This window comes from Arvicanthis niloticus, chromosome 23 (genome assembly GCF_011762505.2).
Source record: "Arvicanthis niloticus isolate mArvNil1 chromosome 23, mArvNil1.pat.X, whole genome shotgun sequence".
Classification (NCBI taxonomy): domain Eukaryota; kingdom Metazoa; phylum Chordata; class Mammalia; order Rodentia; family Muridae; genus Arvicanthis; species Arvicanthis niloticus.
In genome coordinates, this window is record NC_133430.1 from 14,516,798 (window position 1) to 14,533,241 (window position 16,444).

Below are 16,444 nucleotides of genomic sequence, written 5' to 3' on the forward strand. Positions count from 1 at the left end.
TGTCATGTTAGGGAACACAGCATGGCACTGGAGAACTAGCTGAGAGGTTTATCCTGCTATGCAGGCCAAGAGAGACTGGGGCAGCCATGAAGTTTGAACCCTCAGATTCTCAAGGGTTTATCTAATCCAGGAATGTAGTCTCTCCACCCCCACACTGGTGTACTCACACTCCGCACCCCTGCCTGCTAAACTATTGCCTTTTCCACTTTTGACTGATGAAATTAATCCTTCATTGTCTACTGTAGGCATACAGTTTTTGTAACCTACTTTTAATAAGGGTTCAACCTTTCCTTTAGCTCACCACCCAGCAGAGGTAGTGGAAGAGAAAAGTTTTTATGGTATGGGGGAAGCGGACCTGCTCAGCAACAGTTCTTTGGGTTGAGCTCAATCTTCCTTGGCAGCAGCTCAGTCCCACAGCAAACACCAAACACGAGTCAGCAGCTGCAGAGCAGGCCTCTACCTCTAGACAGGCAGACACCACACAGACAGGCAGGTCCAGACCAGTCCTTTCAGCAGGCAGACACCAGGCATGAACCAGCAGCTGAAGTTCAATCCTGAAGAAACTGCAAGGCTTGCCAACCAGATTGAGGCGAGGCCAGGGAAGCAGCAAGCTGCCTCGAGAGGTGTGTTATCACAAGTTGAGCTCAACATTGCTATGTAAGGAGAACCTCTATATGTGTGTCTTATCTAAGGCGGAGCAAAGCAAACCAATGCTCAGTGCTCATCTCCCACTGTCTGTGGGGTCATATTTATACTCCTTTATCACGGGTTCTTTCACATGTTTGCTATATCCAAACATCTTTTCACCTGTGTCTGCTCCAGGAAAATGTCCTTTCACCTGTGTGTCCCAGCAGAACAACTTTTGACATAAGTGACTTTCCAAGCAAAGCAGAGTTTCCACTTCAGTCTGCTAAACCAGAAATACCTTTTTCTAAGACAGTACTGTTGTCCCTCAGGCCCCACCCATAGTCTTATGTATGTAACCCATAGTCTGTATGTAACCAGCCTTAAGGCTAAGTAGGCTCCTAGAAGGGAGGTAGGAAGTGGAGTCTATGGGGAGGGGCACTCCTGCGGTGGGGTAGCTACCAGAGAAGACTACTGGGATGTTGGGTTAAGCCAGTAGAAAGTCTATAGCTGGATGGAAGCTACACTGGGGGTTCAGGATGATACTGTTTCCCTAATCCTTTCTCAAGGTGAACTTCTAAGCAGAAAACCCATATCCTAGGGTTCCATACTTCACTGAACAAGAACATTTAGCCAGAATTAGAATGAGAGAAACCAAGAAGAAATGTTTGTACTTTTAGAGACTTTTCTCAAACTGTGGACTTTGATGGATAGATCTTCTTTTCATGTTGGTTGGTGATGCTGTCTCCATGCTGAATTTCATGGCCTGATTGATGCTTCTTCAATGGATCAGTCTTGCAAAGGTCTGGGGGCCTCCTGTGCTTTGGGGGACCTGTTAAAGGATACTACTAAAGCGCTCAATGAGTGTGCTAGTTGTCCTAGTTAGGGTTTCTATTGATGTGATGAAACACCATGACCAAAAAGCAGGTTGGAGGGGAAAAGGTTTATTTGCCTTACACTTCCTCATCCTTGTTCATCATTGAAGGAAGTCAGGACAAGCAGTTAAGCAAGGCAGGACTCTGGAGGCAGGAGCTGCTGCAGAAGGCATTGAGGGGTGCTGCTTACTGACTTGCTTCTCATAACCTGCTCAGTCTGATTACTTACAGTACTTAGGACCACTAGCCCAATGTTGGCCCCTCCCACAATGCACTGGGCCTGCCACCGAAATCAGTTATTAAGAAAATGCTCCACAGTCTTGTCTACACCCTGATCTTATTGAAATATTTCCTTAAATGGGGTTCCCTCTTTCTGATGGCTCTAGCTTGTGTCAAGTTGACATAATCTAGCTAGGGAATCAATGCCGTGAAGCAGAAGGCTGGGGGTTTGTGTGGGAATGGACTTTTAGAGTATGGGTTAATGGGAAAAAATGTAAAACTGGATTGTACTGAGGTTATTGATTTGGGCTCAGTTATTAGAGATTCTAGTTTAATTGGGAAACTCATACAGTTCAAAGGTACCAAACTAAAAACTTGAATGTCTGAAGCATTTGTCAAAAGAATTCCTACAGAAAGGGGGTTGGAGATGCCTGATACTCTTTGGCTTAGTGATGATGAAGGGATTTTTAATGATCAGGAAAATTGCAATGCTCGAGTAGGTATGTTGTGTCAAACCCAATACGTCACAATGAGAAGGCCCAGAGAAGATGCCCTTCAGTATTCTTGTAGCATGAAAAATGGTGACAAGGTCACTAGCATATTTGTGGTCACCCTTTTCCTATGACAGACCTGGGGTTTGGAGACACTGCTGTTCAGTTGAATGATTTCAATGCAAAGAGTTTTATTGGGCCCTGATGTAGCAGGAGCTAAGTAGATGACCTGAATCAGCAGAGGCACGGTGATCTTCGTTGTCATCATGGGCAGCATAGACAAAGCCATGTCTTAAATGATCTAAACTTAATGTACAGCACAGGCAAAGTAATTTTTATGGTTGTATGACTCATGTAGACCATTGGTACTCACTAATTAATCTTGGTGTTTTCAACAGTGGAATTGATAAAAAGCATTTTTATTTGATCTATATAAGTATATAGAAATATATAATATAGAAAAATTCTCAAACAAGTGAAAGGCTTCATTGGATTGCGGCAAAAACCAATCTTGGTCTATGAACCAATTTCCAGACTTGAGCCAGTTTTCAGGCCTAGGGGCCCTTTTATGATAGGACAGCCAGATTCCCCAGAGTAAGGACTTTGATAAGATCTCTACTGTTCATCTTTCTCCAATCCTTCCTCAGAGTGACCATCAGCTTTTCACAAGGGTGACTGTAGTGAAAATTTTGGTTTCCTAAAAAAGCCTAGTTATGCTCTGTCTAAAAGTTTTTGTTTTAATCCTAGGTGTGGGATATGAGGCTGCTTCAGACTGTCCATAGCAGTTGACTGTGATTTGTCTCATGCTATGGCAGAGGCCTGATTCTGCCAGCTGAAGAAAGTTTATGTTTGGAATTCTGAGGGTTCTTGAGAGAGTATATAAACGTCAGAGCCCTGAGAGAGGTGATGGCTTCTCTGCCTGCTGCTGCTGATTTTGCTGTTTGCTGGATTGCTAGGTATACTGATGCCAGAGATTAGACTTTCCCCTAGGTACCTGACACCCTTAATCTGCAAGAAGTAGGCTAAAGAGATCTATGCCTCCTTTCCCTTCTGGTAATCTGTCTCCTACCTAGTGTTGTGGTTGGGTTGGAAGGGATTAGAGTAGAATAATGTTTGAAAGGGATGTAGAAATAAGAACCAATAAAATAGCCTAAGATATGCCCAGAGGTAACTGTACACTGGAGCAAAGAAACAATCAGACTTTCCTGGGTCTGTTGGATACTTGTTCTGAAATGACAATAATTCCAAAAGAGCCCAAGAAACATGTGGCCTTTCAGTTAAAGTAGGAGCTGAAGGAGGTCAGGTGATAATTGAAAATTTGACTGAAATCTGATTCACCGTAGGTCCCTGAACTCATCCTGTGGTTATTTCTTGGTCCCAGAATGTACAGTTAGGACAAACATATTTTGAAGTTGTCAGAATTCTCACATTGCTCCACTGACCTGTGGAGTGAGGGCTATCAGGATTGGAGAGGCTCAGCAAAAGCCTTTAGGTTTGCTTCTGCCAGGGAAAATAATGAATCAAACGCAGTATCTTAGGGTCAGTGTTCGTGAGCCAATTTGGGCTCTCAAGACACCACATTCCCCACTTGAATAGCTACTCTGCCCACTTACCAAGTGATCTAGAGAAGTGTCAGCTTTGTGTAGGGCTAGGGCAGGAGAAGACTTTTTAAGAGGTCCAGACTGCTTCTGAATGGAGTCATGTTAGGGGAATTCTGAGTGCTTGTAAGAAAACGCCAAGAAAACAAGACAAGAGTCTTGTGACTTAAGTTTCTTTTTTTAAACACACAGAATCATATGCCCTTCCCAGATGGAGTGGACAGGAGGGAGGAGTTTCCTTCATTGCAGCTGACTATTGTCATTTGTTTATGTGACTTTATGGAAAAACTTTTTTTTTTTTTTTTTTTTTTTTTTTTTTGCTACATGTGGCTTGTCCTTCTGACTGTACACTTCCTCAGGTGACTCTTCTCAACACTAAGAGTATAAATTGGCTGATGATGTGAATAAAGTTGGCTAATGCTCAAGACTTTTGTCTGCCTCGGTTTTAGGCTCCCTTCTCCCAGATTGTACCACTTTAACTAGAGTGAAGGCAGGCTCCTATGTTACCCTGTAACTTGAGCGGCCCATCATGAGCTGGGTGTCTTCTGACTCACCAAGTTGTAAAGTAGGACATGCATTGCAGCAAACCACTATCAAAAGGAAATAGTTTATACGTGATCGGACCCATGCAGTTCCTGAAGGCACTAGAAAGTTCTATGAAGAAACTGCCCAAGTGCCTATGGTTTTTACTCCATTGACAGCGCTGTCTACTGCAAACCATAGCATCATGATGTATACTCTTACGATCCGTTGACTGAGGCAGAGAATATCAGAGCCTGTTTTACTGATGGTTCTGCATGTTATTTGTATATCAGCCAGCTGTGGACAGATGCAGCATTGTAACCCTTTTAGGGAGAACCCTGAAGATAGCAGTAGAGGGAAATCTTCATGGTGGGCGAAATTTCAGGCAGTATACATGGCCATACATGTTTGGAAGGAGAAATGACCAGAGGTATAATTGCTCACTGATTCATCCATTTTTCAGGATCTTGCAAAGAACATGGTTGGAAATCTGGTGAGAAAAACATCTGGTAAAGAAGTATGAGGAGATATCGCTCCAGATGGGAAAAGGATGTGAAGATATTTGTGTCCCACGTAAATGCTCATCCAAAGTGACTTCAGCTGAGGAGGAGTTCAGTAATCAAGGAGACGGAATGACCCATGCTGGGGACAATCAGCCTCTTTCTCCAGCCAGTTCTGTCATTGCCACTTGGCCAATGAACACATTGGTCATATGTGACAGGGGTGGGGGTTATTCATGTGCATGACAACATGGGCTGTTCCTTAGCAAGGCTGACCAGGCTACATCTGATGCTGAGTGTCAGATCTGCCAGCAGCAGAGCCAAATACTGCACCTCACACATGGTACCCTTCCCAGGGTGACCAGTCAGCACTCTGGGAAGCCTTCTTGGTGGTGTGAAGATTGGCTTTTGTTATCAACTGTTAACATTTCTTCACAATTCTAGGTACAGAAACCTGAGCTGCAGACAGTTCCTCCCATCCTGAGTGCTGTCCCCTCAGTCTCACAGTGCTGAGACTTGACTTCACATATGTAAGACAAGCCAGCATTCCACTACTTAGCCAACTCTCCAGGTTTCTTGTTCTTTCTCCTTGAACATTTACTTTCGGTGACTCTGTATGGTTGTGAATGTGGATGTATTCATCCATGTGCACTCCAATGCCCTCCACAATTATTACATTTGTTGTCCCCACCATTACTCTCTATCCTGTAATGCTCCATCATAGGTAATCTCTGGTGTGTAGACATGAGAACTTGGCAATTACCTCTGTCAGGTAATTTGGGCAAAGTCACAAAATGACTAAGTGTCACACTATGATTTGATCTGGTGAACCATTTGGCAGAAGCCCCACATGGGCTTTGTTTTGTTTTGTTTTCTTTGAAACCACCCTCCCACCCTCCAACAGCCACTCTCAAATGTTAACATAGTATAAAATGGACATTCAGCATCTGGAAACCTCTGAACAGTGCAAGAAGTTCCTAGGCATTTAATCTCGGTGAAATGCAGTGTTTTGGGGACATCTAACCTCCGCCACCAGAGACTGCTGCATTGATTGCACACTGGGTCTTTCCCTTTAGAGGGTTCATCAACAAGACAGTGTAGGACCGTGAAAGGACAGCATGGTTTCTGGTTGAGCACCAGATAGAAATCGCCGGAGACCCCATGTGATCCTAAGGGACAGGATGCATCTCGCCACACTCCCAGACTCTAGGCCCCTGACATGAGGCTGCAGACCTCCATAAATCTGTGCAGTTTAAACATTCCTTCCCAGACTCTTTTCCTTGCAAAAGGTATTTAACCTCAGGCCTGCCCTGAAAATATCAAGGTATTGTTTCATCCATTTTCTGCCATGACAATAAATATCCTAAGACCATAGCCTATTTCTCTTCCTTGGGGGAACAGTAGAGCAGGTCTTCATCCACAGAGCCACTGTGTAATCTCCTGTAGAAGAACTTTCTGTGTTCTTAGCCACTGAGACCCAGAAGCCCAAGTAAGCAAGCTGAGCAGCTGCCACACAGCCAAGGGAGCCACAGCGACCAAGCCAAGAACTCTCATCCCTGCAGTACATATCCAGAGTGCATCCCTCCCTCTCTCCTCTTTGGCTGCGGGCCAATCTAGTCCTTATGCCCCCACTTCATTTTCAGCCCTTCTGTGCCCCCTACCCAAGTGGTGTCTGGGCCGGGGTCCAAGAGCCAGAGGACCAGCCAGTTCCCTGTTGCCTTTTGGCTTAGGGACTCCCAAGCCAAGAACTCTGGCTCCCTGCAGGACTTCAGACAGTGCTTCCGCACCCCGAGAGGAGTCCCACGCCTTCATATAGACTGATGTCTGCCTGGTGTGGTGTGGAGTGAACACAGTCAACTTCTGGCATTCTGCCTCTGTCCTCCACAAGCGGCCCTAGCCCTGTGGGGGTGGGGAGCAGACACGGGAATCCCCACATCAACCCAGGCACACTACAACCCTACCAGGCAACAATTGATGGACCAGAGAGAAGAGAATGAGGAGAGGTAAATACTGATATCTAAGTTCTAGGGTGCAGAAGACATTGTCTCAGATTTGGCCAGAAGTTGGAGAACCAGCTTACCAGCAGGAGATGCATTCAGCCCCAGGCTCCTTAGATACCTAGGGTGCGTCCAGGATGGGTGGAGGGACAGATCTGGGGCTTGTCAGCACTCATGGAGTGCATACGGTGTCTCAGTCTTAGGGTGATGCCTAACAGACAGACACATTGGGAAGACTGTTGGAACATTTGATAGTTTCAATAGATGAGTCCTCTTCTCTTATCTCATGGCCATCAGGAAACGGTACCTGATTGCTCACTGGGAACTGGGGTCATGAGTGTGGCCCACCAGGCTTCAATTCTCTGATGACGTCGTGTCCACTGCTTCATAGGTGTACTTAGAAGCCTTAAGACTCAAGCAAGTCTCAACCTGAAGTATAGCTGTCCTTCCCCATGTAAACCACTGACTGTGTTTGCAGGCCCAGAGTATTCTCCATGAACAGCAGGTGCCCCAACCCAAATGCACCGTGGCCTCCTCTCCTCCTCCATGGCGACGGTAAGCCAGCTCGTCCCTTGAGCTGAATCATCCACTCTCCTCTCCAGCTGTGTCCTGCTGTTCCCTGAGACTGCCCTCAATGGCAATCCTTACCTCTCACAACTCAGTTCTCTGCATCGTAGCCTCATAGAGTACCTTTCTCAAGTGAGAAACTTTGTCTAACCTAATGCTCCCTGTGGCTCTGAATTATTCCAGAATCCTTAAGGATCGAGGTTCTTTGCCCCCCTGTGGCCACTCCTATCTCTTCTGCTCCACCATCACTCTACTCTGTTGTCCCAGACATCCACCTCCTCTCAGATCCTCAGAAATGGCTCCATTGTTCTTAGCCCTGCCCTAAATATTCTCTATGGTTATCTGAGCATCTTCTCATCCCCCTCACATCCACCTCAGCAGAGATGTCACCTGATCCATGGACCTTTTGGTTCTTCTCTGGGAAGTGTATCAGAGCCCTGTTTCATCATCCACCTGCCTACCAAAGTGATGTCTCATGAATAGGGTCATAACTTGGGGGAGACTCTTCCTTGTGCGTCAGGACACTTGGAAAGCATCCTTGCAGCCATAGTCTCCACCTGTGTGGTCATGGGGAGATAACTATGTTTCTCTGTGTCTCATTTCGTCTTCCCTGAAAGGAACTGATAATAGCATGTAGGTCAGAGGGCCATCACAGGAGCCACGGAGCGAGTGACAATCTCGATTACTATCGTGTCACTAGAGGCAACCCCTTCCAACAGGAGCTGAGGGAACACTGCCTGGGCACTTTCTCTGCAGGTGTGTATTTATTGATCCTTTGCTCCTACCTCTTTATTTTGGTTGGTGGTGATTATTTTTTATGTGAGGTTGGTCCACTGGGAACTCAGAAAGAGGCTACTACTCTGCCCTGAGTAGGAATGCTAGGGGGAGAATATCTGGTCTGACCCCCACTCCCAAGGCCCATGCAGCTGCAGGAGTTTGTGTGGCAACACTGTGCCAGATGTAGGAAGAACCTACATCTGTCAGGGAACCCAGCAAGGGCCGCTGAGTGGCAAGGCCTGTAGAGGGGAAAACATAACCTAGGAGCGTGGTACCAGGTGTTCTCAGATGCTGGGATGACATTCAGTGTAGCAGGTTCCCCTCTCAGTCCAGGGTCTGATTGTCATGGGTTGGCCCAGAGGCTAACATGGTCCCATCAGTGGAAGTGGAAAGCAGATGTGCTCAGAGCCTATACTGGGAATGCATGTATTTGCCGATGCTTAGGTTTGGGGTATGAACCGCAAAGAAGAGTCACCAGAGAAGAAGAATAAAGACAGATTTCACGTTCAGAAACATGTGCAGATGCTCCCAAGAGACCCCAGAGCCTGACACTGACAGTCTAAAGGCTCCTGTGCATGTGGGAGCCACAGAGAGAGTCGAAGCCATCTTTGCAGCAGCCAATCAGAGCATGAATGCCAGGATGTATGGAGATCCACATGTAGTCTCTGTCCCAGGGTCCTGGGCAGAATCATCAGAACTTGGGAAGCTATAAGATCACATGGGGTTAGTGACTTTGACCATAAAGAGGGTAGTCTGAACATCCGTGTGAGTGATAAACATCAGGAATGGCCTGTTGAACAAAACATTCATCTTTTGCAATCTTCTAGTATAAAAGACAAGATTGAGCCCTGTGGCGGCAGCTGCTTCTGTGCCTGCCTCAGCTACATCCAGCACAGCCTTGTGGACCACCTGTGGGGAGAGAAACACATCACTCAGTGGAGACCAGGAGGTCAGGAGAGAAGACTGGAGGAAGCAGTGAGTGCTGGCCTCATCTGCTGCTGTTTCCTTGTTCCTTCTCTGAGCTCTAACCCTGGATTTCCCAAGTCACGGCTCAGGGTGGGAGATGAGGCACGCCCTGGGTCTGCTCAGTGTCTGAATCTGCCCTCAAACCCTCTACAAACTGGAGAATGGAATTTCCTCATAGGCAACCTCCCGACTTCTTCAGAGGGAATAGCCAGGGTCTAGCAGCCAGTGCAGCGGGATTCAGCATCCCTCCTGCTCCAGCCTCCCTGGGATATACAACAGCAATTCACAACCCTTGGCTTCATGTTACCAGACTGCCATGTCCTGCTGTTACAGATCTGAGCCCAGGGCTCTGAGTGGGCCCTGAACAGATCATTGGTCACTGACAAGCTGTGCACCTAGGAATGTAGTATGGGGGTCCAAGGCATCTTCTCTCCTGTTCTTGGGGTTTTCATCAGAACTGCCATACATTCCTTGTTATTACTCTTACCGTTAATATTCTGTGTGCTGGTCAAGAAATACTGTCCCAGCACTACAGTGAAGGAGCTAAAGCTGGTAGTGATTTGGCCTGCAGTTTATTGTGGGTGACACTGCAGTGTATTGTGGGTAACCCTGCAGTGTATTGTGGGTGACCCTGCAGTGTATTGTGGGTGGCCTTGCAGTGTATTGTGGATGGCCTTGCAGTGTAGTTTGGGTGCCCTGCAATGCAGCAGAGGTTTGTATCCATAGTTCTATAAACTATAGGCCTTTCCCCACAATGGTCTCCTGGGTGAGCTTATATACAGGGAGTGGGGGGAAGAGAGAATGGATATTTGTTAAGGAACCTCAGAAATGCAGAAGTTCTCACACATGTACCATCCCCACATGCCCACATGACCTTCACCATCCACAGTCAGGATCCAAGGCAAAGCACCCTGTGTTTGTTGTCTTACCTGAGAGACTTGCAGGTCCTTGGCTCCTGTGATCCTACTCAGATCAGCCTGTGAGGAGAAGACTTCCCTAATGCCCAGCTCCGGAAGGACTTCCTTCAGACTGTAGTCAGCAGAGACTGAGAACTTAGGCAAGTTAAGTTCGTCTATCTTCCTGAGAATAAAAATATAGCAATATAAGAGTCCCTAGATTCTGTGACTCCCTCCACCCACCGTATAACTGTGACTCCTCTCCACAGACAGCCCTCTCCCAGAGGGAGTTCCTCTTCCCTCCCATGCCTAGACAACTTGACTTTGCTTTTCCTAATGCATTAATTATCCATCAGGACTGAGAGTGTGAATAGTAGACAGGCAACCTGACTTGGTTCTAGCTGTTCCTTGACTCAGAGTGCTTTCCTCCCAGACCCACAAATGCAGGCCTCCCCTAGAATGGCAACCCTAAAACATCTTCTAATGAGCCTTCTAGTTAAAATTGCACACAGCATGAGACTCCAGCCTTCCTAATCCTTGGACACTCCCCTTCTTAACTTCACCCTTTCTTACATTTGAACCTGCTAAAGGATGATTAATTTAATTTTCACTCCTACAGTCTTTAATCCTCAATTACAAGAGGAGCCCTAAGGGTAGGTTTGTGATTTAGTCTCTGACAAACGTTCAGAGTCTACATCAGATGGCTCATAATAGGTCTTCAAGTCTTATTTCATGTATGGTGAATGATGAGTGTTGAGAGAATGAGATGATTCCTCAGGGCCAAGAATATTCTCAGAGCTCAACTCCTGTCAATCACAATTCCCTCTGCCTTCTAACTCATTCTAGATTCTGTGTAACTTACAGCCTGTTAGAGGGAGGATACCTCAGCTACTCGTTCTAGCTGATGTCATCTTGTAAACAACAAAATCCACAGCAACTTAGGGCCCAAAATACATAGTCAGCAGAGGGAAATTCAACTCAAGTCCACCTGTTCTCTGGGCACTCTCCACCATCACACTGGGAACTACTGTGACTCTGAGGTACAGGGACACTGGCCATCAGGCAACAGCAGGACACAGATCAAAGACAGTTCTGGGTCCTGAGGACATGCACCTGGGTTTCAGAGAGTCCTTCCACTTCCTCAGGGTCTCTGGTTGCAAGCCGGATTCCACCTGCTGCATCCTGCCCTGGTCGGGGAGGATGAACAGGGCGCTGGCATTTCCTGTGTACTTCAGCTCCACCACAGTGCAGGACAGCTCCTCATCCCAGAAGTAGGGTATGGTCAGGTCCTTAATTTTCATCATGGGCACCTTCACAGACCTCTTCTCATCCAAGTAGAACTCAGATTCAAATGTGACACGAGGGTCAAAGGGCATCTTCCATTTGCCTAAAGATGAGGCAATGATCATGTTGTAAGCACAGGACAAACGCTCCACCTCCTCCCCATTCATGCTCTCCTTCTGAGTTGTGACACAATCCATCATCTTCTGTCACTCAGAGTATCCCTTAGTGTGGTATATGTGGCAGGTATTTAGTCAAGCTTCTAGCTATGGGCACTGTCTGTCTCCAGGTTTGGTTTGGAAGAGGGAACTTTAAAAACCACAGCCTGGCTACTTGAGCTCCTGACACAGTCAGGGATCTGGGGTGGAGTGTGTAGGAGAGACAAGAGTTGAAGTGGTGAGACTGGAGACAGGGAAGAGATGAGGGTCCTTTCTTTCTCAGTGCAGCCATGTTTAGAAGGCAGTGGCTTGTGGGACAGTTTTCAGGGGGAACTGAACAGCAAGATAGAGTTCCTCCATTTTGTTATCAGTTCATAATCCCCTAGACTGCAGTTAAGACATGGGTAACGAGTCCTCATCTCACACATGAGCTGTGACTGTCTCCACAAATCACAGATACCAGCTAAAGTTTATCCCAGTATTTTAGTTTCTGTCCCCACTACCAACGTACACTATGGAACTTGATAGAGAAACAATTTCTTGCTCTTGGCATCTCACAGGCTAAACATACATCCCTGCTCACACCAAACAACACTTGAGCTGTGTCCTGGGAAAACTTGAGAGAGTCATGTCCTGCAGTCTAACCCTTCAGGCTGACACTCTGCTTCTACCATTCCCAGCCCACAGCAGGTCTGGGGCCATCCTGCCCTCCTGTCCTCATGTCCTCTGTTGTCTTGTCCTCTGTATTCCTATCCTCTGTCCTATGTCCTCTGTACACCTGTCCTCTGACCTCCTGTCCTATATTTCTCTTCATTTTCATCTTGATTTTCTGTCTATAGTCCAGGCCTGCCTTTCCTCTACCCTAGACTAATTTTAATCAGCTCAACCGATCCACCGCAGGCCTGATTATGTCATGACTTCTCTCAGGCACCAGTTTCAGGGCTGTCACTTTGCTCCCTGTGTCTAGGAGGCAGGGTGTTGTGGGGTGGGATCTCTGGATCTCTTCCCCAGTACCATCACCTGTAGCTTCTCCAGCTGAGTGTCCATCTATCTTGTACCCAAATATCATTAGACTTCTTGGACAAGGATAATGTCTTGGGAATTCTGACTTTTCATGCTAAATGGGTAGTTATTTTACAAAAGCAAAATTCCTCAAAGCAGTCCAACACTAAACACAGAACACTGCCTGGCTGACACTTCTCACCTCTATGGGATCTTACTTAGTCCCTGCTTCTCCATGCCTAGGACCAGTTCATTATAGAAAAGGCTCAGAGGACAAGCTCTGCACAGTAACTGCCCACAGGGATCTTCACTTGGTGACAGCTTTGCTACCTTCCCTGCCCAATTCCTGTCTCTAATTTCCTTATGATCAATAAGTCCCCAGCCCACATGGACCCTCCTGGAGACAGACGTTCTCCAGCAGGAATGGACATCTGCTTTGGAAACATAATAGAAATGCCTGCAGTGGGAATCCTGAGGGAACCTGTCTCTGCAAGGCATGACCATGGCTTCTGACCAACAGGTAGGACTGGACATGTGAGGTACTCTGCTAGTAAGTAAGGTTAAGTCATAGCCAACCAGCACCCATTGTAGACTGAGAGCTCAGGGCTTCTTTTGAGCATGTACCAGGAAACACATCTAGTGTCCATAAACACCTCAGAAGAGGAGACTGGTGAGTAACAAGAAGTTAGGTACCCATGTCTCCAAGGCTTTGAGCATCTCCTTTCCAGTGATCTTCTTATAGCACAGGTACCCAGCCAAGATCCACTCCCTCCACTCCCCAGGCAGTGACCACTCTCACCTTTAAAGTAGATGTAGTTCACCAGCACCATGGCTGTTTTGGCATCCAGGTTTGAGATCAGTTCCTTGATCTTCCCTTGGGTCTTATTGCTCACATAGCCATTGATGAAGTTTTTGGCCTCAAGAGGTTGCTGGAAGTCAGCTGTGAAGGCTTCAGCCTGGTACAGAGCCCTTGTCTTCTCCTGGAATTCTGCCAGGATCTGAAGGCGCTTTTCAATAAACATGGCACTGCCTGTGCTGATCTGTTCCTGGTCCCCTGACTGGCTGAGCCTCTGTAGGAGATGTCCAAACCCCCTGTGGATGTCTGCCTCAGAGATCTCTGTGAGATTGAACTTGAGACCTTCTAGAATCTCTTCCAGGGTGTTGCCCTTTGCTCCCAGGGACAGGATGGCCAAGGCAGCTGAGATGCTAAGTGGGGAGAAGACGACATTTTTATCTGGATTCTTTAAAGCCAGCTTCTTGTAGAGGCTGAAGGCAAAGTCAGTGTTGATGGAGGCCAATGTGAGACTGTCCACTAGTGTCCCATTGTCTTGGTCTTCTTGGACTGCAGTGTCCATTCCCAATGTGCCATCTGGTAAGCAGAGGACAGCAGGGCAGATCCAGGCCATCAAGATCCACCGAACTGAAATGAAGGCCATCTTCTGTGTTTTCCAGGCTGAAGGGAAAACATCCTTTGAGTCTTGGAGGACTAGTTGGTGTTCTGACCATCTCCTAGTTCTCCCAGCTGGGGGAGGCATTGTGTCCTGCTCTGTTGCTCTTCCTGCCTCTGTGACTGCCCACCTGAGTTGCTCTGGACACTCAGATGGCAGTTGTACATCATGTGCTCCCGCCTACCCTGGATGAAGTGTTGTTGCTGTAGCCAATTTTTATAGTAGAGAACCAAGATCCAGATATTTGATGGGACATATTCATAGGGAAAGACACAATAGAAGTGGGGGATGGACCAGAGCCGTGTCTACACTTTGCACTTGTGCCACCTCCAGCTGCCCCCTCCTTAGGTTGAACTCTGAAACCCTGGAGCAGTTTTTACCACAGGTACTATATTAGCCAGTTGATGACAAGTCAGAAAATTAAGGCCCCTGAGTTTATTTGGTGCATGAAGCTAGGTATGAGGAGGGCTAGTTGAGAGGCAGCAGGAGATATATCTCGTGCAGTGAGGAAATCCAGGACCCCTGAAAATCAGCAGTGGCAGGACACACAGGGGAAGGGTCTCTCAACCCTGCCAGGGCATCATATGGTCCTTTGTACTTCAGGTTTGGAAGGCCCCCTGGTGGAGTGGTATCAGTCTCTGACATCTGGACTAGATTTCATGTTGGCTGTGTGGTAGCAAGCAAATGGGTGGACCTCTCTGGACAGCTTGGTGAGGGGTCTAGGTTACATTATTGGTAAGTGGCTGGCTTATTGTGGGCATTGGGGCTGTAGGGAATGTTTAGGGGTCCATCTCCTCCATATCCAGCCAGAGTGGGAGCCACAGGCATCCTAATGGACTATCGTTGGAAGCTTGCAATCATGGTAATCATGGCTATCTCACTTTAGCCTCTGACCATTTGTTCAGGTGTGTGAACACAGGTGAACAAAGGTGAAGGTGGATGGTAAGTGAATGGGAGGCAGAGGAAGAAGTGGAGAGTGGAGAGAAGGGAGAGGACAATGGAGAGAAGAGAGAAGATAATGGGGAGAACTGGGAGGAGAGAGGACCAAGCAGAGAGAAAAGAGGGGAGAGGAGAAAGGAGAGGAGGAAAGGGAGAGGAGAGAGGAGGGAAGAGGGAAGGAAGAGGAGGGAGGAGGATGAAGAGAGGGGAGAGGAGAGAGAAGGGAGGGGAAAAGATAGAGGAGTGAGGAGAGATGATGGAGAAGAGAAGACAGAGGAGAGAGGGGAAAGGAGAACAGGGAGAGTAGAAGTTTGGAGAAAGGAAGGAGAAAAATCCAAAAAGAGGGGCAAGGAGGTAGGAAAAGGGAGGGGTAGGGGACTAGAAGGAGGGAGAGGGAGAGAAAGCAAAGGGAAGAAGGCTGGGAGAGAAGACTAAAAGAGCACATAGGGAGCTGGAGGTATCAGAGGAGAGTGTGTTGGCTTCAGGTCACTTGTCCCCATTGCTGTGACCTGACTGCAAGTAAACCAGGTATCTCAACACCTTGGCTGCCTTTAACCTGTGCTTTACTTTCAGAATGATGCAGTCATTTGGCAAAGCACTAAGCAATATTTTGTGCCAAAATTATTTCCAGAGAAAAGAGGTTGCTCGATTTGTACAATAGGAGACAGGGCTCACACCTTCCTGAACCGTCTTTGCTTCCCTAGTTGAGGATGAATCCCCTCTGCTTGGCCAGGAGATCTGGAATCTAAGAGTGAAGTGGGGTCGCAACCCCCCAGTCATCTCCTCTGTCATGTGAGGAAGACAGAGCTGTCCCCTCATCCAGAGTGACTCTGCAACTTTCCTGTCTCACCCTAGCTATGAAAGCAGCATGCATGGTAGGCAAGTTCTAGAAACTCCCCACTTGTGGAGTCAGAGGTACAGACTCCATTTCCTCTCCATGAGCATAGACCACAGCATCTGCATCTTCCATTGGCAAGAGAAACAGAACAATGAGAAGATTTTATGAACCCCCAGATATGGTCCTTGATTCTAACCCAGTATCTCAGGCAAAGCCCTTGCCCCACCCCCCACAAACATAGGTTGTAGGTCATAACCAGTACCACATAGTCCTGGAATGATTCATTCTCTGTTTGTGGAGTCAAGGAATCATGAGCATTACCTGCTGTGCTGATACCAGCCAGCTGCCAGCCTCTGTGATAGCTGACTCCTGATGTTTGGGTTGCTGCTTGCCTGGCCTCTTGTTCTCCACAGAGAACAGTGATGGCTATTTATTCCCACTAAGGGCTCCTCCCTCTTCTTAGGAAATGCTGGCATGGACAAGTTGTGGTCTGAGTTCAGATTAGAATTGCTCAGACAGGATGATTTTCGGTAATATGTATTTGTAGTCTCTATCAGAACTGCCTCCTGATGGGACAATTCCCACCTCTTCTCTACACAAGTCCAGTGGATCTCCTGGGCGTGTCTTCTGTTTATCAAATGCTTCAAAGTTGGTGTGGAAAAGGGGAGAAGTCAGACGCAAAACCAGAGTGCATGATCTCTGCCCTACTTGTCACCAATGAGGGCTGCAGCTTGATCATCTAAGTC

At 47.2% G+C, this 16,444-nt stretch overlaps 1 protein-coding gene across 1 annotated transcript; it reads right to left on the reverse strand.

Moving 5' to 3' along the window:
- Window positions 1–8,649: 8,649 nt before the first annotated feature.
- On the reverse strand, window positions 8,650–16,178 carry LOC143436820 (serine proteinase inhibitor 2.4-like). The gene is made up of 5 exons (XM_076921286.1): window positions 16,020–16,178; window positions 13,273–13,926; window positions 11,146–11,419; window positions 10,066–10,216; window positions 8,650–9,079 (listed from the first exon to the last, which is right to left on the reverse strand). Exons 2-5 carry the CDS (start codon window positions 13,907–13,909, stop codon window positions 8,885–8,887), a joined length of 1,257 nt encoding a protein of 418 aa, XP_076777401.1. The 5' UTR covers window positions 13,910–13,926; window positions 16,020–16,178; the 3' UTR covers window positions 8,650–8,884.
- Between the last annotated feature and the right edge of the window lie 266 nt (window positions 16,179–16,444).